The sequence below is a fragment of the Scardinius erythrophthalmus genome (assembly GCF_964197995.2).
Source record: "Scardinius erythrophthalmus genome assembly, chromosome: 16".
NCBI classification, from domain to species: Eukaryota; Metazoa; Chordata; class Actinopteri; order Cypriniformes; family Leuciscidae; genus Scardinius; species Scardinius erythrophthalmus.
Window position 1 is genome coordinate 851998 of NC_138236.1, and position 21916 is coordinate 873913.

Genomic DNA, 21916 nt, shown 5'->3' on the forward strand with positions numbered 1-21916 from the left:
ACGACTGAAAACAGCTGTCCGAGTGTGTGTGTGTGTCCGAGAAACTCATTCACACACACTGAACGGAGTGTGTGGAGGAGCTTCTGCTCTCCAGGACTTTCCCTCAGTCTCATACATCATCATCTTCTGTGCAATCTAACTATTTAAGGTTTTTTTTGTTTTCTTTTTAATGCATTTGAATGTTTATGTACATATATATGTCAGCTGTGTAAACCATTTTAAAGCTGCTATATAAAGTTCATTTATTATTATTATTATTGTTGTTGTTGATTTTGTTGTAATTTTACCAGTAGTAGTAGCCTAATATGCGCAGATCCAGAAACTTTAGGCCGGTGCGCGATCAGAGAAAGCACTTCACTAAAGAATAAACACACAAAATCTATTTATTAAAATATGCAATGAAGACCTTCGGGTAGAAACTTTGCATATTTTAATAAACTGATTTTTGGGAGCAGCAGAGGCAGTGTGTTTATTCTTTAGGGATTTGATTATTTGCCGTCTCACAGCATCTCACACTCGCAGTCAAAAGTTTGAAATAATTAAGACAAAAAAATACAGTAAAAACAGTAATATTGTAAAATGTAAAATATAAAATGTGAATATCTAGTAAAGTGTAATTTATTCCTGTGATCAAAGCTGAATGTTCAGCATCATTACTCCAGTCTTCAGTGTCACATGATCCTTCAGAAATCACTCTAATATGAGGATCTGATGATCAAGAAACATGTATGATTATTATCAGTGTTGAAAACTGTCGAGCTGCTTCATATGTTTTACAAAAATATGTGGAAACTGTCATACATACCATTCAAAAGATTGGGATTAGTAAGATTAAAAAACAAAACCAATTCATACTTTATTATAAATGTATCAATTCTAAATTGTATAAAATAAGCTTATGAATTCATACTCTTATTCAACAAGGATGCATTATATTGATTAAAAGAGACAAATACATTTATAATGTTACAAAAGATTCTATATCAAATAAATGCTGTTCTATTGAACTTTCTATTCATCAAAGAATCCTGAAAACTAAAAATATATCACAGTTTCCACGGTTTTCAACACTGATAATAATCATAAATGTTTCTTGATCATCAAATCATCATATTAGAGTGATTTCTGAAGGATCATGTGACACTGAAGACTGGAGTAATGATGCTGAACATTCAGCTTTGATCACAGGAATAAAGTACACTTTACTGTATATTCACATAGAAAACTGCTGATTTACATTATAATAATATTTCACTATTTTTTCTGTGAATGATAGTTACTAATCATTGAACCATTTCATTTGACATCATCAAACCAAACTGATCAGATTTCCCTCCGGCTTCGCCACTAGAGGACAGTGTCCTCAACATTTAGTGTGCAATATATCATCTTACATACAGTATCTCTATTTGTAGAACTTTAATGTTGAGTTTATTTCTGGATTCTGGTAATAATCCGCCATATATGAGGTTTAATTTTACATTTCCCTTATTTACCAAACTCATTCTATTCTATAGTTTATTCATTTTTACTGATTCAGTGAGACCGTTCAGTTTTTGATTTGAGTTATTGATTTTCTGCATATTTTTTTGCATTTGGATTTATTAATTTGATGTATTTTACAGCTGTGAAAACCAGTTTTAAATTTCTGGATATTTCTTTCACACCCATATCATGTCTAAATTATTCAATTCATTCTGTACACTCTTAAAAATAAAGGTTTTAAAGAGTTTTTTCGCAGAAGAACAGTTTCTGGTTCCCCAAAGAACCTTTCAGTGATCAGTTCTTAAAAGCACCATTTTTATTATTTTTTAGTGTAAAGAATATTTTATTAATCCAAAGAATATAGTTCAACTATAAAGAACCTTTCATGCGATGAAAAGATTCCATGGATGTTAAAGGTTCTTCACAGAACCATCAATTCAGTGTAACGAACCTTTATTTTTAAGAGTGTTTATTTAAAAAAATAAAATGTTTTTAAGAATATCCCAACCAATCCAAACCAGCAGTCGTTTAATCGCTACACACAACAGCATTTTCAAAATGACATATCTTACTTTGAACGTGCACAGAAACAAATGCATTATAGGGTGAGGTTTAAATATATTACAAAAGAACCAAACCGATCAATTCAAACAAACAATCACTCTCAAAAATAAATTGGCATCGATGGTTCCACGAAGAACATTCCATGGAATCTTTCAATTTTTCAAAAGGTTCTTTAGATTTTTTAAATGTTCTTCACACAAAGAAACGATCTTTTCGGAACCAAAACGCCGTTCGGAACCTTTATTTTTAAGAGTGCAGGAGCGTTGCGTTCCTCTAGCTGCCGGCATAGAACGCGTAATAGCCGATCGCCTTAGAGGAGGATGAAGAGTCCTTGTTAAAGTTGTCCGAGTCTTCCACACACTTGGGAGAGTTCCCAGTCCCGGACTCTGCGTGGGAAAGCCGCCTCCTCTTGCACACGACCGAGTAAACGCTGGGCTCCACAGAGTCTGAGGGCTTCAGAGAGGACGCGTTGCTCTCCATCCAGTTCTGAGCGAATGCGCTCACAGTGCTTTCCCCCTGAGGCTTGTCTTTGTCAGGCATGATGATGTGCTCATCTGTGGGACTCGGTCTGGGAGACCAGGGCACTTTCCTCGGGTACGAGCCTCTCGTGCCCCATCCCGCGGTCACGGACGCGAACGCGCCTTCAGGATAGTACCCGAGCGAGTGCGCGCTCTGGAGAGGTAAAGACTTGAAGCTGTAGGGTAACAAAGAGCTGGAGTAATCTCCCTCGTACGCCGTGAGCTCCAGTTTACTGCCACTGGTCTGTTCGCTGCTGTATAGCCGGTTGTTGAGTTGATCCTGCAGGAAGGGTTGCATGGTGTAGCGCGCGCTTGGCACGATCTGTTGCGCGCGCGTCGAGTGCGTTGGCGAAGGCGTCAGTCTTTCACGCTCCGCAAGCGTGTACATCCTGAAAATCCAATGCATGTTAGTATCAACCGAGAATAAATGCGGGGAAACCTCAGTGATGCTCATCATACTCACGAATCATAGTTATCTCTGAAGCCTTTCGCGAAAGGATTGTGGTCGATCTTGAGTTGAGTGATCTAGAGGAACGACACAGAAGTGAGTGTTAATAACTGAGTGTGTGTAGTCCCAGCCTGAGCTCATGAAAATGTTTATCGTGCAATCTATACGCGAAAATTTGTTTTTACGTGCATATGATACGCACTTTATTGCGTGTAACACACACACACACACACCCCACACCACTACTAAACCTACCCATGCGTATCATTTGCATGTAAAAACACAATGCGTGCTATAGAGACGCATTCAGTGTGACCGGGTAGTTTCATGCATCTGGTGCTCTTCTATCATTTTAGACCGAAAAACGTAACTTTTTTGTTTTTACTTTTTTTCTTGTTTGGAATGGTACGAAACTTGGTAAATTCGAACAGGTTAACAATAGTCACACTTGAGCTCCTCGCGGTCAGAAATGACGCATTGGAAATTAATGACGAGTTTCCTCTAGTGGAAGCGTCTGGAACTGCAGTCGAACACACTCTCACTGAAAGACCATTTATGAGATATCAACCTCACATTTGGAACATGTGGAACTTGTTTAGGTTTAAGGCTTTGATTTTCTCACAGTTTTAGAGTGAAACATGTTTTTTAAATATATATTTCATATAAAAATTGAAAATAGTATTCTTGCACATTTTTCAGAACAATAAACGTAAAACTTTAAAAAACTTTTTTCACTTCACCAATAATCTGCCAAGCGTCGCCTTTGAAAAGAGATCAAACATCTGTTGCTCTAAACCATTCAAGATTTACCACAGTTTAAGTTGGAAATTTAATTTTCAGGTCTATGCTCAAAAGGTGAATAAATGGATTTTAAATACAGCGTAAATATAATTTTGTACCATAAAATCCCCTAAAAATACAAATATCAAATAAAAATCATTATCGAACTAAAATATAGTAGCCTACATTAATTTCACTGAAATAAAACAATGAACACGCGAAGAGCACCAGAGGGTTATTCATGCTCAGAAAGAAAGTCTGTACATCAGTATTCTGATAAGCTGTGACCGCAATGAACTGGTTCTCCGGGAAGGTGAAGATCTGAGTCTTAGAGTCTCGGCCCGTGTTTTCAATCCCGTCGTCTGACACTTCAACGATGTGAAGCCTCGGCTGGTACTTGTGTAGAGACTGGAGGACAATCATCTGAGTTGGAGACACAAATGAGACCATTAAACGCACATCATTTAATGGTGATTTTGCCAAGTAAGATGTTCAATCTGGATTCTGGAACAACATTCCTGACTGAAAATCTCTAACTCTACCCATAACTTATCCCAAAAACCAGAGGGAAATGATGAATAACTGGAGGACAATCATCTGAGTTGGAGACACAAATGGATTCTGGAATGGGATTACATTCATATCCCGCTTGAAGGATGTCATCAAGCGGGATATGAATGTCTTTAACATCAACCCTGACCGATGGCATCATATTGCGGAAGACAGGGCAGCTTGGCGGTCTGCGCTGACAGAGGGCATGACTCTGTCATGCCAAGCTTACATTAGCTTTTGCACAGATAGACGGCATGCTAGACATCGTTTAGATCGGCGCTTGCGCTGCAAAAGGCCTTGATGACCCATAACTTATCCCAAAAACCAGAGGGAAATGATGAATAACACTGATGTAGAAGCACCTAGACTTGGCATAAACTATAAACTTGTCCATTAGATCTGATTGGTTGATTGGAATGTTGTTCCAGGATAAAATCACATTCAACCAAGTTTAATATTACTTGTTCTTACAGTCAGTGTCAAAAGCAATAGCCTATGTGCTTTTATTTCATTTGAGTAGGCTACTAAAACAGGCCCAAAAAGCACAACAGAAATGGTTTAAGCATCAGTAGTGAATTGTTCTACTCATAAAATAAATGTGCATTATTTACCTGTGAAGTGTTGGTATTGGCTCCCTTGTTGTTTGTTAGTTTCAGTTTACCGAAAGATATTTCTTGTCTCATCCAATGAGCGCCTGTATTCGGCGATTCGGGGTGGACGTAAATCTTATTCCCTAAAACAATAAAATACAACAGCATATTATTATTATTATTTTTATTATTATTAATAACAGCGCGTATTAACTTGGTGTCTGCCATACCTTGCATATTATTGTCGGCTTTCCCGCACGTGACCCATTTCCCGCCCTGAAATCTCCAGTGATTCGGATCCGCTAAAACAATCTCCACGAACACGTTATAATGCGTCGTCAGGCTCAGGCCGGTAATATTGAAACTGAGAAATGGAAACATCCGCCTGTGCAGGGATTTAAAACACAAATGATTATTCAGCTATAATCTGAATTAATTATCAAAATTGCGGATTAAAGATAGGACTAGGCCTATAGCTTTCAAAGAACTTTAACCACACCACACTCTCAAACCAAAAGCTTTCACCAATACACAATAATAATACAATTCTCCTCTAGCTGGTTTCATCTAGTTGTCTAATCAACCTGGCATTGTGATTGTTGGCTCTGTGATGAATGCTTTGTACCTCATTTGTAAGTCGCATTGGATAAAAGCGCTAAATGCAGAAATAGGCTAAATATAGGAAACTTCTATTTTGACGACAACTTTTAATTATTATTATCTTAATTCGACCTGAAATGTCTTTTTGAGCCCCTATTTCTGGTAGCTGTAGTTTAAAAATAAATAAATAATAAAACTAGCCTACTTTTTGAGATATAGGCTATTATATAAAAATCTATAAATATTAATGGCTATAGTATAGGCTTACCTACACGTCTGTTTTCTAACCGCGATCGATCGTAGCCTACAAGATAAAAATAGGCTACGAAACTATTTGCAAACACATTTGAAACCATAGGCTATTTTCGTTATTTGACTGTTAGGGTTTTAAAACTGATTTTAACATCTGTTGTTGTGATTTTTGCCTTGGCCTATACAATTTAAAGCGTTTAAATGGCCTAACAGAACATGTTTAAATAGAGCTAGCCTATTTGATTAATTCACGCTTAAAATGAATGATTCCAAAAGGGGGTTTCCTAAAGCAGAGATGAAATATTAGGACCGTTTCTGGTTCCACAAAGAACCTTCAGTGATGAGTTCTGAAAAGAATAGCCGTCATTTCTCCGTCTAGTTTAACTCGTGTTGGATTTAGTCCGATTATGAGTAACACACTTCTAGCCAAAATAACCTTGAATTTGGTTACATGACGTTTTGGCCTAAATAACTTGCGAGATGAAGGATATTCCATCATGTAAGCTAACAGTGATTACAAGGTGTTTAGTTTCATGTCTTTGTCATGTTCTGTGTGCAACATATTCTTGGGCTTTGGTTAGACGTCTATTCAATTTTCACTGACAGCCCAAATGTTGCCTTAGACTTCAGGGCTGTGTTTGGACTCCTATTAGACGTCTTTTAAACGCAACATTGCTTGCTTGGATGTTTTTTCTTAGTGTGAAGAACATTTTAATAATAGCCTATAAATAATGCAAATGTTTTATGGAACCAACGATGGCAATAAATTTATTTTTATTTTTTAAGACTGTACCCCTCTCTCACCTGCCCTGTTTGGTGATGATCATCTCTGTTTGGTGCCGGTGGAACTTGAGCCACAGCGGCCGGTTGCACAGATACACCTGAGCTCGAGCCATGGACCCGATCCCGGACCCTTGATACGAGCCGTAGGAGTTTCCCGAAGCGTGTCCGAACTGATACCCCGTGCCGAACTCCCCGCGTCCAGCACACAGAGACGGACAGAAGCCCGCGGGCGGGATCACGGAGCCGTAGTGCAGCGACGCGTACCGCGATCCATCGGAACCGGCGTATACTCCTCCGGTCTGGCCCGTGTACGGGAACAACGGACACGGACTCGAACTTTCCTGCGTTTGCTGCGTCGCGCCCATCATGAAGTATCGATTGGACCCGAGCCCGTCGAGTATGTACCGGCTCGTCAGTTCATCTTCACAAATGATCGGTGAATCCTTCCCGTCGTCCAGCGCAGAACCGGACCCTTCCCCGGGCATGATCCGACACACTCCACCCGAACTCTAGATCCGAATCCTGAGGTTTGATAATTCGATCTCCGGCAGTTACTGTCGCGCGCCTCGGCATCACTGAGAATTAATGTGTAGATGTCAATATAAATGTTCATTATTATAAACGTTCAACAGCTGAACATTATTTCTATTTTGATCGCTTTGGTTTAAAACGATTCTGCATTTCAGTCACCCCTCCACTAAAACACATCGAAACTTTTTGCTTTTATGGATCTAAAAGTTAACAATCTTCTATGGCTATTTAAAGGCGTAAAATAAAATGATTTAATGTTATTGAACGTTAATTTGTTTTCATCGTACATTTGCTATCAAATTAAATGCACTTTATTTAACTCGCGACGTTTATATCATATTGTAGCCTATTTGTTCGTAAAATAGGCTATAGCTTTAATTTCATATTTTCCAAATAACCCTATCACTTTTTTATTTTCTAATATGTGCAGCTAAACGGTATCATTTAATTGCATTTATAAATAAATGATTTAACAACATTTTAATGCTGATGTGCTCGTCATAGTCTTCGCTTTATATTTCAGTTCATGTTATTCTCCAGTTAATCTTCGCCGATGTTGGATTTAATTGAAGAACAAATAATAAAGAGTTTGTAATGTGATTAAACTTTAGGGTGAGTTCATGTTGATTCAGACACTTTGTGCCGTTGAGATGACTGGGGGAAAAATTTACATATCAATCTAGCCTTTATATATTTTATTTCAGACAATAGCTCCTCTATATCATAAGCTACAGACATATATTTAAAAAGCAACAAAGATAGAAAACAGTGTTTAAATTAAAACGTTCCTTTATTACGCATAACTTTGGCATTTTCTAATTTTAAAATTAAATGTTGATGTTAAAATTCTATGCCAATCTAGACTTTATTAGTGTCATGCGAACATAAACTTCATGTTTTCGTTTTTCAGCATTAATTCCTTTAATGATTGAACAAAAATAGTTCAGGCCTATAGCTGCGTTTATTAATAGGCCTATTTAAAAATGAAGTCTTATAATAAACATGATACATAAACAGTCTGAAAGACAACTTTTTAGGCTATTGTTTTTTTTTAATTACGCGTTACTGTCATTTGTGTTTGTGTGTGTGTGTGTGTGTGTGTGTGTTCGCGAGACAATTTCAAATTTGTTCTTATTAGTTTTTTTTTCTAAGCATACGTAGCTAAACTAACATCCAAAACGTTGCAAAGATTGTTTCTGTGTGTAAAACGAGAACGTTTTCTAATTCTTATATTTATAAGTTTTATTTTTCGTATAATGTTGACCGAGGTTTAAACAGCGACTGTCTGGGTTCAGTATGCAGTGTTAATAACTATTTAATCATCTGTTACTTGTATCTTCTCCTCTGGTGGTAAATGCACACTTGTCTATCGGAGAGGTTAAAGTTGATTGACAATCAAAGATAAGAAAGAAAACACAATGAAGCTTCTTGCATAGATGTAATAATATGAATCATCACTATGATGAATAACTCACCAGTTTCATCTTCATTGTCCACAGATTGAGGTCGAGATTGCGCTTGTGTTCAGACCGAGAGCGATAAAGAGAGAGTGAGAGTCTGAAGCAGAATGAAGGTAAAACACACTGAACGACTGATGAATGAAAGACTGACTGAAGCACCTGTGATGATGATGCGGGATTTATTGATGCTGCTCTATAGCGCCTCCTACTGACACTTCATCCTCTTATTTTACTCTATTTACTCGATTCTACACACGCTGTTTCAGCAACATGAGCTTTTAAACCAGTTTTCTCCAGCCATGTTGATTTCAAACATCTAAAGCTTTATTTTTATTCTCGAAAAACATTTTAATATCACCATATTTTGCGAGTATCAAGTAATCTCATAACCACATCGACATGCATTATACATCATTCTTGTCTTTGAGTATTTTCGGGGCAAGTTGTCACATGTGTTGTAGATTCATCCCTCAGTTTATTAATTACTAATCTCTTGGGCGAAACATGTGTCGATATTTTATTTGATTTTTTTTTTACATGTTTGGTGGTTTGCTTGTGTTTCATTTCATAATTGTTTAAGTTCTGCCAAATTTAAGTCTATAACAGTCTTTTAATGGTCTTCATTGTGAGAACTTATACCACAAACACACACTCTTTTAAAAATAAAGCTTCTTTACTGGCATCGGTTCCTTGAAGAACCAGATTTCTTTATTTGGGAAAAGCTGCTTTAGATCATTATAATGTTCTTCACACTAAGAAAAACATGTTTCTCTTCAGAACTGATCACTGAAAGGTTCGGGAACTAGAAACAGTTCTTATGGCGTAAAGCTGAGATTTATTTTAAGAGTGTGTGTGTGACAACATGCCCCGGATCAGCTTGTATCTCATTTGTCCCAGTCAGGAACAGCCGTACTGTACATGTCAGAAGTAATGATATATTTGAAGCATTTGCCTACATTAACTGAGCTGCAATGTAACTTATAGTCCAGAAATGAGAATTACAAAATGCAACTGTTTTCACAATTAAGATTTTTTCTGACACTATTTACGGCTAGAAAGTTTGAGGTGAATCTGGTTTCGTGCGGCTGACAACCACACAGGAGTGTTACACTAAATCAAGTCACTCCTTGGCACTAAAGCAAGGCACTTCTTGTGCCAAAGTTCATTGTGAACAAACCGGATTCTACAGAAAATGGTTCGAAGTTCTTTAGATGTTCGATATTATAGTCCTGTGATTCAACGAGAAACATCACGACGACTCACATCTCAAGTCATTAATGCATTAGAGCAAATCTCAAGTCAGTAATGCTTGACCTTCTGTTTGCACATTATTATTTTGAGCATTTTATATAAAGAAAATATTGAGACTTGTGTTTACGGTACAGAATAATTTACCTTGATGGCTTATTAATCATCATATTTCCACTGACATTTACAGTTTTTTTTTCAACTGCTTACACACAAAATCTCACTTGTCACACAATTTCTGAAACCTGACATTCAAACACCAGAACCACACACCAAATCTGCAAAACCATACACTCATTCTCGGCCTTCGACTCAGTTTTCAATTTCATAAAACACTTTTTGCAAACCACAACACACAGTTATCTATGTAACTCACACAAATCTATCATGAAGTATCTTGATTTCCTTTTTCAAACAGAATCCTATCAAAACACCACAGTAATACATCAGAGCCTCACACACACTCCTCACACACACACTCCTCACATGCGCAAACACTCATTGCTTTACTGAACACCAGCCAATCATGGCTTTAGAATAGGCCTATAAAAGGTCAAAGGTCGAGTTGTAGGTTTTTCGGACTGGGTAATACTGTATTCATAACCATAAACGCTTACGGTAAAAAAAAAAAAGTTTAGTTTCAATCTTGCTTTCGTGTTTACCGTGAATTTTTCTACATCTCTCTGCCGATTGCTTTCAATCTTGTACAGAAATGTACGTGGAAGGAGAGCTTTAGGTTTAGAATAAGTGTGTGTAGATGATATATCCATCTGTGTTTGCAATGTGAGACAAGTGCAGTGCTTCATTTTGCAAGATATGTGAGGCATTTTGCATTTTGTGTGTGTGCAAATCTTGGATTTATGTGTAAAGTTTTGAAAAATAAGAGGCAGAGTTTTGAAAATGTGTGTAAGCAGGTGAAAAAACTGTAATTGCTAATAAAAGCAGTTTTAACCCTGAGTCCATCAGACCCGCTGGGTTTACTGTATCAGTGACTGAATATGAACAGCCGAGCATCTTTATTATATATGTGGGCTGTTGACATGACATTATATTTACAGCATATCAAAAAAGTTTCTCTTGTATTTTAATAATTTGACTGGGAAGCAAAAATGCAGATTTTTATGTAAAACTAAAATGACTCAATTTCTGTTTTCATCTCAAGCAATTGCAAGCAAAAAGTGGAGATTGTCCTTATCATGAAGTGTGAATTATCTATCTGAGTTTGTCCTGTCATAAATCCATCCGCTCCTGAAGATATTACTGATCACATGAATAAGACAGTTTCACGTTTCTAAGATGGACAGATTTACCTTTGTAACACATTTGTAATGTTTATATGGAAGTATTTCTTGAGGTTTCTTCAGTCGTGCAGTGAAACGCCTCCACATGAGAAAAAGATGTAAGATTGCTGGAAACAATGTGTCAAAATGACTGATCAGGTGATGCATGCTAAACATAAACTTACATATTACTACTTCTATTACAGTTGTTAAAATTGCTTACACACTGAAAGTGATATTTGAGCTCATGCAGTATTTACAGTGTATTTGAGCTCATGCTGTATTTACAGTGTATTTGAGCTCATGCTGTATTTACAGTGTATTTGTGCTCAAGCTGTATTTACAGTGTATTTGAGCTCATGCTGTATTTACAGTGTATTTGAGCTCATGCTGTATTTACAGTGTATTTGAGCTCATGCTGTATTTACAGTGTATTTGAGCTCATGTTTACAGTGTATTTGAGCTCATGCTGTATTTACAGTGCATTTGAGCTCATATTTACAGTGTATTTGAGCTCATGCTGTATTTACAGTGTATTTGAGCTCATGCTGTATTTACAGTGTATTTGAGCTTGTGCTGTATTTACAGTGTATTTGAGCTCATATTTACAGTGTATTTGAGCTCATGTTTACAGTGTATTTGAGCTCATGCTGTATTTACAGTGCATTTGAGCTCATATTTACAGTGTATTTGAGCTCATGCTGTATTTACAGCGTATTTGAGCTCATGCTGTATTTACAGTGTATTTGAGCTCATGCTGTATTTACAGCGTATTTGAGATCATGCTGCATTTACAGTATATTTGAGCTCATATTTACAGTGTATTTGAGCTCATGCTGTATTTACTGTGTATTTGAGATCATGCTGTATTTACAGTGTATTTGAGCTTGTGCTGTATTTACAGTGTATTTGAGCTCATATTTACAGTGTATTTGAGCTCATGCTGTATTTACTGTGTATTTGAGATCATGCTGTATTTACAGTGTATTTGAGCTTGTGCTGTATTTACAGTGTATTTGAGCTCATGCTGTATTTACAGTGTATTTGAGCTCATATTTACAGTGTATTTGAGCTCATGCTGTATTTACAGTGTATTTGAGATCATGCTGTATTTACAGTGTATTTGAGCTTGTGATGTATTTACAGTGTATTTGAGCTTGTGCTGTATTTACAGTGTATTTGAGCTCATGTTTACAGTGTATTTGAGCTCATGCTGTATTTACAGCGTATTTGAGCTCATGCTGTTTTTACAGTGTATTTGAGCTTGTGCTGTATTTACAGTGTATTTGAGCTCATGCTGTATTTACAGTGTATTTGAGCTCATATTTACAGTGTATTTGAGCTCATGCTGTATTTACAGTGTATTTGAGCTCATGCTGTATTTACAGCGTATTTGAGCTCATGCTGTATTTACAGTGTATTTGAGCTCATGCTGTATTTACAGCGTATTTGAGATCATGCTGTATTTACAGTGTATTTGAGCTTGTGCTGTATTTACAGTGTATTTGAGCTCATGCTGTATTTACAGTGTATTTGAGCTCATGCTGTATTTACAGCGTATTTGAGATCATGCTGTATTTACAGCGTATTTGAGATCATGCTGTATTTACAGTGTATTTGAGCTCATGATGTATTTACAGTGTATTTGAGATCATGCTGTATTTACAGTGTATTTGAGCTTGTGCTGTATTTACAGTGTATCTGAGCTCATGCTGTATTTACAGTGTATTTGAGCTCATATTTACAGTGTATTTGAGCTCATGCTGTATTTACAGTGTATTTGAGCTCATGCTGTATTTACAGTGTATTTGAGCTCATGCTGTATTTACAGTGTATTTGAGCTCATGCTGTATTTACAGTGTATTTGAGCTCATGCTGTATTTACAGTGTATTTGTGCTCATGCTGTATTTACAGCGTATTTGAGCTCGTGCTGTATTTACAGCGTATTTGAGCTCATATTTACAGTGTATTTGAGCTCATGCTGTATTTACAGCGTATTTGTGCTCATGCTGTATTTACAGTGTATTTGAGCTCATGCTGTATTTACAGTGTATTTGAGCTCATGCTGTATTTACAGTGTATTTGAGCTCATGCTGTATTTACAGTGTATTTGAGCTCATGCTGTATTTACAGTGTATTTGAGCTCATGCTGTATTTACAGTGTATTTGAGCTCATGCTGTATTTACAGTGTATTTGAGCTCATGCTGTATTTACAGCGTATTTGAGCTCATGCTGTATTTACAGCGTATTTAAGCTCATGCTGTATTTACAGTGTATTTGAGCTCATGCTGTATTTACAGTGTATTTGTGCTCATATTTACAGTGTATTTGAGCTCATGCTGTATTTACAGCGTATTTGTGCTCATGCTGTATTTACAGCGTATTTGAGCTCATGCTGTATTTACAGTGTATTTGAGCTCATGCTGTATTTACAGCGTATTTGAGATCATGCTGTATTTACAGTGTATTTGAGCTCATATTTACAGTGTATTTGAGCTCATGCTGTATTTACTGTGTATTTGAGATCATGCTGTATTTACAGTGTATTTGAGCTTGTGCTGTATTTACAGTGTATTTGAGATCATGCTGTATTTACAGTGTATTTGAGCTCATATTTACAGTGTATTTGAGCTCATGCTGTATTTACTGTGTATTTGAGATCATGCTGTATTTACAGTGTATTTGAGCTTGTGCTGTATTTACAGTGTATTTGAGCTCATGCTGTATTTACAGTGTATTTGAGCTCATATTTACAGTGTATTTGAGCTCATGCTGTATTTACAGTGTATTTGAGATCATGCTGTATTTACAGTGTATTTGAGCTTGTGATGTATTTACAGTGTATTTGAGCTTGTGCTGTATTTACAGTGTATTTGAGCTCATGTTTACAGTGTATTTGAGCTCATGCTGTATTTACAGCGTATTTGAGCTCATGCTGTTTTTACAGTGTATTTGAGCTTGTGCTGTATTTACAGTGTATTTGAGCTCATGCTGTATTTACAGTGTATTTGAGCTCATATTTACAGTGTATTTGAGCTCATGCTGTATTTACAGTGTATTTGAGCTCATGCTGTATTTACAGCATATTTGAGCTCATGCTGTATTTACAGTGTATTTGAGCTCATGCTGTATTTACAGCGTATTTGAGATCATGCTGTATTTACAGTGTATTTGAGCTTGTGCTGTATTTACAGTGTATTTGAGCTCATGCTGTATTTACAGTGTATTTGAGCTCATGCTGTATTTACAGCGTATTTGAGATCATGCTGTATTTACAGTGTATTTGAGCTCATATTTACAGTGTATTTGAGCTCATGCTGTATTTACTGTGTATTTGAGATCATGCTGTATTTACAGTGTATTTGAGCTTGTGCTGTATTTACAGTGTATTTGAGATCATGCTGTATTTACAGTGTATTTGAGCTCATATTTACAGTGTATTTGAGCTCATGCTGTATTTACTGTGTATTTGAGATCATGCTGTATTTACAGTGTATTTGAGCTTGTGCTGTATTTACAGTGTATTTGAGCTCATGCTGTATTTACAGTGTATTTGAGCTCATATTTACAGTGTATTTGAGCTCATGCTGTATTTACAGTGTATTTGAGATCATGCTGTATTTACAGTGTATTTGAGCTTGTGATGTATTTACAGTGTATTTGAGCTTGTGCTGTATTTACAGTGTATTTGAGCTCATGTTTACAGTGTATTTGAGCTCATGCTGTATTTACAGCGTATTTGAGCTCATGCTGTTTTTACAGTGTATTTGAGCTTGTGCTGTATTTACAGTGTATTTGAGCTCATGCTGTATTTACAGTGTATTTGAGCTCATATTTACAGTGTATTTGAGCTCATGCTGTATTTACAGTGTATTTGAGCTCATGCTGTATTTACAGCGTATTTGAGCTCATGCTGTATTTACAGTGTATTTGAGCTCATGCTGTATTTACAGTGTATTTGAGCTCATGCTGTATTTACAGCGTATTTGAGATCATGCTGTATTTACAGTGTATTTGAGCTTGTGCTGTATTTACAGTGTATTTGAGCTCATGCTGTATTTACAGTGTATTTGAGCTCATGCTGTATTTACAGCGTATTTGAGATCATGCTGTATTTACAGTGTATTTGAGCTCATATTTACAGTGTATTTGAGCTCATGCTGTATTTACTGTGTATTTGAGATCATGCTGTATTTACAGTGTATTTGAGCTTGTGCTGTATTTACAGTGTATTTGAGATCATGCTGTATTTACAGTGTATTTGAGCTCATATTTACAGTGTATTTGAGCTCATGCTGTATTTACTGTGTATTTGAGATCATGCTGTATTTACAGTGTATTTGAGCTTGTGCTGTATTTACAGTGTATTTGAGCTCATGCTGTATTTACAGTGTATTTGAGCTCATATTTACAGTGTATTTGAGCTCATGCTGTATTTACAGTGTATTTGAGATCATGCTGTATTTACAGTGTATTTGAGCTTGTGATGTATTTACAGTGTATTTGAGCTTGTGCTGTATTTACAGTGTATTTGAGCTCATGTTTACAGTGTATTTGAGCTCATGCTGTATTTACAGCGTATTTGAGCTCATGCTGTTTTTACAGTGTATTTGAGCTTGTGCTGTATTTACAGTGTATTTGAGCTCATGCTGTATTTACAGTGTATTTGAGCTCATATTTACAGTGTATTTGAGCTGATGCTGTATTTACAGTGTATTTGAGCTCATGCTGTATTTACAGCGTATTTGAGCTCATGCTGTATTTACAGTGTATTTGAGCTCATGCTGTATTTACAGCGTATTTGAGATCATGCTGTATTTACAGTGTATTTGAGCTTGTGCTGTATTTACAGTGTATTTGAGCTCATGCTGTATTTACAGTGTATTTGAGCTCATGCTGTATTTACAGCGTATTTGAGATCATGCTGTATTTACAGCGTATTTGAGATCATGCTGTATTTACAGTGTATTTGAGCTCATGATGTATTTACAGTGTATTTGAGATCATGCTGTATTTACAGTGTATTTGAGCTTGTGCTGTATTTACAGTGTATTTGAGCTCATGCTGTATTTACAGTGTATTTGAGCTCATATTTACAGTGTATTTGAGCTCATGCTGTATTTACAGTGTATTTGAGCTCATGCTGTATTTACAGTGTATTTGAGATCATGCTGTATTTACAGTGTATTTGAGCTGTATTTGAGATCATGCTGTATTTACAGTGTATTTGAGCTCATGCTGTATTTACAGTGTATTTGAGCTCATGCTGTATTTACAGCGTATTTGAGCTCGTGCTGTATTTACAGCGTATTTGAGCTCATATTTACAGTGTATTTGAGCTCATGCTGTATTTACAGAGGTGTAAAAAGTACTCAAAAATGTTACTCAAGTGAAAGTACAAGTACTGAGGGAAAATTTTACTCAATTAAAAGTAAAAGTATCTGGCCAGAATCGTACTCGAGTAAAAGTAAAAAAGTACCACATTAAAATTGTACTTGAGTATTAAAGAAGTAAAAGTAACAGCAAGAATAAAAACTAGAGATTCTTGTTTAAGCTTTTAATCTCTAAAATCATTAAGTGAATGAACCACATACAAGGTTTTATCCTGCTTTAGAACTGTTTGTATTTAATTGTATTTAATTATCAGACTACTATCTAATGCCAGTATGCAACATTCTTTAAACAATCCACTAAACATGCTTTTACCACTAAAAGAAAAGAATTCGCTAAGGTACGGCCACGGGTGCTCTTGGTCCTGTGGCTGATTTTGGACTGTGTTCGCAGCTGAATCACGTTCTACCTCCATTTTCTTCCACTGATTGACCATAGACAGTAAAAGAAATGGACACAGCGACCCCATAGATTTCAACGGAGAAAAGTGAAGCAAATTAGAAGCACTCACTTCCTGATGGCTGAGCGTACTGCGCAGGCTCAATCTGAGTTTGACGACGTAGATATGACGTGAGCTGACCGTTTAAGTCTTCTAGTAGCTGTGCCAAGAGAAATCTAACTTGCAGAGAGGGAGAGCGTGAGTAGTAGCTGTCCATGAGCTAGGAGCAGGAGCAACTTTATGATTCTCTATGGGCTTCTCCCTTGACTTTATGCCTCCACGTCCCCCCGATTGACAGCGAGCTTCTCCTCCTGTCTATACGGTAATTTCCAGAGAGTCGCGTGGTTATGACGCAATCGTTAGCCAATTTTTACAAAAACTGCTTCTACGGGGCCATAACGTAAGATACAAGATAATGGAGCCTTTCATACATTGTCGAGTTTCTTTAGAAATAAACAATGGGCAAACAGGGTCTTCAAGCGCCTCAGATGTAAAGTTATTCGCTGTCAAAGTGAGGCCAAAATGAATGGGAGTCAATGGAATGCTAGCAGCAGGTGATGGCTTGATAGCCAATGGCGGCGCCCTGGGGTGGTACGCTCTTCGGCTGCTGGATTGCCCCCCTGTGATTGACTGTTATAATTACTCTAATTTCTAGGTCAAGGTGCTGTGCATTGTGGTAATAGATGCGACATGACGTCACTTCCAAAGGACCAATGAACATGTCTGACCAATTTGGTGAAATGTGAAAACGAATCTCATTGGCAGAATAAATTACATTTTAATTAAACTAGGCATCAGCGCAATTCAATTGGTTTGGTAATAGCAAGGGAAAATAGAATGAAGTGATCTCCAAAAATTAAGTACTTTTTGACTATAAATAAAATTGTAAGGAGTAAAAAGTAAATTTTTTTCTTAAAAAATGTAATTAAGTAAAAGTAAAAGTAGTGATTTTTAATTGTACTCAAGTAAAGTAAAAATCCCCCAAAATAATACTTAAGTACAGTAATCAAGTAAAATTACTCAAGTATTTTACACCTCTGTGTATTTACAGCGTATTTGTGCTCATGCTGTATTTACAGTGTATTTGAGCTCGTGCTGTATTTACAGTGTATTTGAGCTCATGCTGTATTTACAGTGTATTTGAGCTCATGCTGTATTTACAGCGTATTTAAGCTCATGCTGTATTTACAGTGTATTTGAGCTCATGCTGTATTTACAGTGTATTTGTGCTCATATTTACAGTGTATTTGAGCTCATGCTGTATTTACAGCGTATTTGAGATCATGCTGTATTTACAGCGTATTTGACCTTGTGCTGTATTTACAGCGTATTTGAGCTCATGCTGTATTTACAGCGTATTTGAGCTCATGCTGTATTTACAGCGTATTTGAGATCATGCTGTATTTACAGTGTATTTGAGCTCATGCTGTATTTACAGCGTATTTGAGCTCATGCTGTATTTACAGTGTATTTGAGCTCATGCTGTATTTACAGTGTATTTGAGCTCGTGCTGTATTTACAGTGTATTTGAGCTCGTGCTGTATTTACAGTGTATTTGAGCTCGTGCTGTATTTACAGTGTATTTGAGCTCGTGCTGTATTTACAGTGTATTTGAGCTCGTGCTGTATTTACAGTGTATTTGAGCTTGTGCTGTATTTACAGCGTATTTGAGATCGTGCTGTATTTACAGCATATTTGAGATCATGCTGTATTTACAGCGTATTTGAGCTCGTGCTGTATTTACAGCGTATTTGAGATCATGCTGTATTTACAGCGTATTTGACCTTGTGCTGTATTTACAGCGTATTTGAGATCGTGCTGTATTTACAGTGTATTTGAGCTCATGCTGTATTTACAGTGTATTTGAGATCCTGCTGTATTTACAGTGTATTTGAGCTCATGCTGTATTTACAGCGTATTTGTGCTCATGCTGTATTTACAGCGTATTTGAGCTCATGCTGTATTTACAGTGTATTTGAGCTATTTGAGCTCATGCTGTATTTACAGTGGAGCTCATGCTGTATTTACAGTGTATTTGAGCTCATGCTGTATTTACAGCGTATTTGAGCTCATGCTGTATGTACAGCGTATTTGTGCTCATGCTGTATTTACAGCGTATTTGTGCTCATACTGTATTTACAGTGTATTTGTGCTCGTGCTGTATTTACAGCGTATTTGAGATCATGCTGTATTTACAGTGTATTTGAGATCATGCTGTATTTACAGTGTATTTGAGCTATTTGAGCTCATGCTGTATTTACAGTGGAGCTCATGTTGTATTTACAGTGTATTTGAGCTCAGGCTGTATTTACAGCGTATTTGAGATCATGCTGTATTTACAGTGTATTTGTGCTCATGCTGTATTTACAGTGTATTTGAGCTCATGCTGTATTTACAGCGTAGTTGAAATCATGCTGTATTTACAGCATATTTGAGCTCATGCTGTATTTACAGCGTATTTGAGCTCATGCTGTATTTACAGCGAATTTGAGCTCATGCTGTATTTACAGTGTATTTGAGCTCATGCTGTATTTACAGCGTATTTGAGATCATGCTGTATTTACAGCGTATTTGAGATCATGCTGTATTTACAGTGTATTTGAGCTCATGATGTATTTACAGTGTATTTGAGATCATGCTGTATTTACAGTGTATTTGAGCTTGTGCTGTATTTACAGTGTATCTGAGCTCATGCTGTATTTACAGTGTATTTGAGCTCATATTTACAGTGTATTTGAGCTCATGCTGTATTTACAGTGTATTTGAGCTCATGCTGTATTTACAGTGTATTTGAGATCATGCTGTATTTACAGTGTATTTGAGCTCATGCTGTATTTACAGTGTATTTGAGCTCATGCTGTATTTACAGTGTATTTGTGCTCATGCTGTATTTACAGCGTATTTGAGCTCGTGCTGTATTTACAGCGTATTTGAGCTCATATTTACAGTGTATTTGAGCTCATGCTGTATTTACAGCGTATTTGTGCTCATGCTGTATTTACAGTGTATTTGAGCTCATGCTGTATTTACAGTGTATTTGAGCTCATGCTGTATTTACAGTGTATTTGAGCTCATGCTGTATTTACAGCGTATTTAAGCTCATGCTGTATTTACAGTGTATTTGAGCTCATGCTGTATTTACAGTGTATTTGTGCTCATATTTACAGTGTATTTGAGCTCATGCTGTATTTACAGCGTATTTGTGCTCATGCTGTATTTACAGCGTATTTGAGCTCATGCTGTATTTACAGTGTATTTGAGCTCATGCTGTATTTACAGCGTATTTGAGATCATGCTATATTTACAGTGTATTTGAGCTCATATTTACAGTGTATTTGAGCTCATGCTGTATTTACTGTGTATTTGAGATCATGCTGTATTTACAGTGTATTTGAGCTTGTGCTGTATTTACAGTGTATTTGAGATCATGCTGTATTTACAGTGTATTTGAGCTCATATTTACAGTGTATTTGAGCTCATGCTGTATTTACTGTGTATTTGAGATCATGCTGTATTTACAGTGTATTTGAGCTTGTGCTGTATTTACAGTGTATTTGAGCTCATGCTGTATTTACAGTGTATTTGAGCTCATATTTACAGTGTATTTGAGCTCATGCTGTATTTACAGTGTATTTGAGCTTGTGATGTATTTACAGTGTATTTGAGCTTGTGCTGTATTTACAGTGTATTTGAGCTCATGTTTACAGTGTATTTGAGCTCATGCTGTATTTACAGCGTATTTGAGCTCATGCTGTTTTTACAGTGTATTTGAGCTTGTGCTGTATTTACAGTGTATTTGAGCTCATGCTGTATTTACAGTGTATTTGAGCTCATATTTACAGTGTATTTGAGCTCATGCTGTATTTACAGTGTATTTGAGCTCATGCTGTATTTACAGCGTATTTGAGCTCATGCTGTATTTACAGTGTATTTGAGCTCATGCTGTATTTACAGCGTATTTGAGATCATGCTGTATTTACAGTGTATTTGAGCTTGTGCTGTATTTACAGTGTATTTGAGCTCATGCTGTATTTACAGTGTATTTGAGCTCATGCTGTATTTACAGCGTATTTGAGATCATGCTGTATTTACAGCGTATTTGAGATCATGCTGTATTTACAGTGTATTTGAGCTCATGATGTATTTACAGTGTATTTGAGATCATGCTGTATTTACAGTGTATTTGAGCTTGTGCTGTATTTACAGTGTATTTGAGCTCATGCTGTATTTACAGTGTATTTGAGCTCATATTTACAGTGTATTTGAGCTCATGCTGTATTTACAGTGTATTTGAGCTCATGCTGTATTTACAGTGTATTTGAGATCATGCTGTATTTACAGTGTATTTGAGCTCATGCTGTATTTACAGTGTATTTGAGCTCATGCTGTATGTACAGTGTATTTGTGCTCATGCTGTATTTACAGCGTATTTGAGCTCGTGCTGTATTTACAGCGTATTTGAGATCATATTTACAGTGTATTTGAGCTCATGCTGTATTTACAGCGTATTTGTGCTCATGCTGTATTTACAGTGTATTTGAGCTCATGCTGTATTTACAGTGTATTTGAGCTCATGCTGTATTTACAGTGTATTTGAGCTCATGCTGTATTTACAGCATATTTAAGCTCATGCTGTATTTACAGTGTATTTGAGCTCATGCTGTATTTACAGTGTATTTGTGCTCATATTTACAGTGTATTTGAGCTCATGCTGTATTTACAGCGTATTTGTGCTCATGCTGTATTTACAGCGTATTTGAGCTCATGCTGTATTTACAGCGTATTTGTGCTCATACTGTATTTACAGTGTATTTGTGCTCGTGCTGTATTTACAGCGTATTTGAGATCATGCTGTATTTACAGTGTATTTGAGCTTGTGCTGTATTTACAGCGTATTTGAGATCGTGCTGTATTTACAGCATATTTGAGATCATGCTGTATTTACAGCGTATTTGAGCTTGTGCTGTATTTACAGCGTATTTGAGATCATGCT

At 36.5% G+C, this 21916-nt stretch overlaps 1 protein-coding gene across 1 annotated transcript; it reads right to left on the reverse strand.

The window, feature by feature from the left end:
- Positions 1-1411: 1411 nt before the first annotated feature.
- eomesb (eomesodermin homolog b) lies at positions 1412-8715 on the reverse strand. Its single transcript, XM_081387758.1, has 7 exons — positions 8579-8715; positions 6594-7147; positions 5168-5322; positions 4959-5080; positions 4060-4218; positions 3031-3092; positions 1412-2956 (listed from the first exon to the last, which is right to left on the reverse strand). Exons 2-7 carry the CDS (start codon positions 7055-7057, stop codon positions 2323-2325), a joined length of 1596 nt encoding a protein of 531 aa, XP_081243884.1. The 5' UTR covers positions 7058-7147; positions 8579-8715; the 3' UTR covers positions 1412-2322.
- Positions 8716-21916: the final 13201 nt, after the last annotated feature.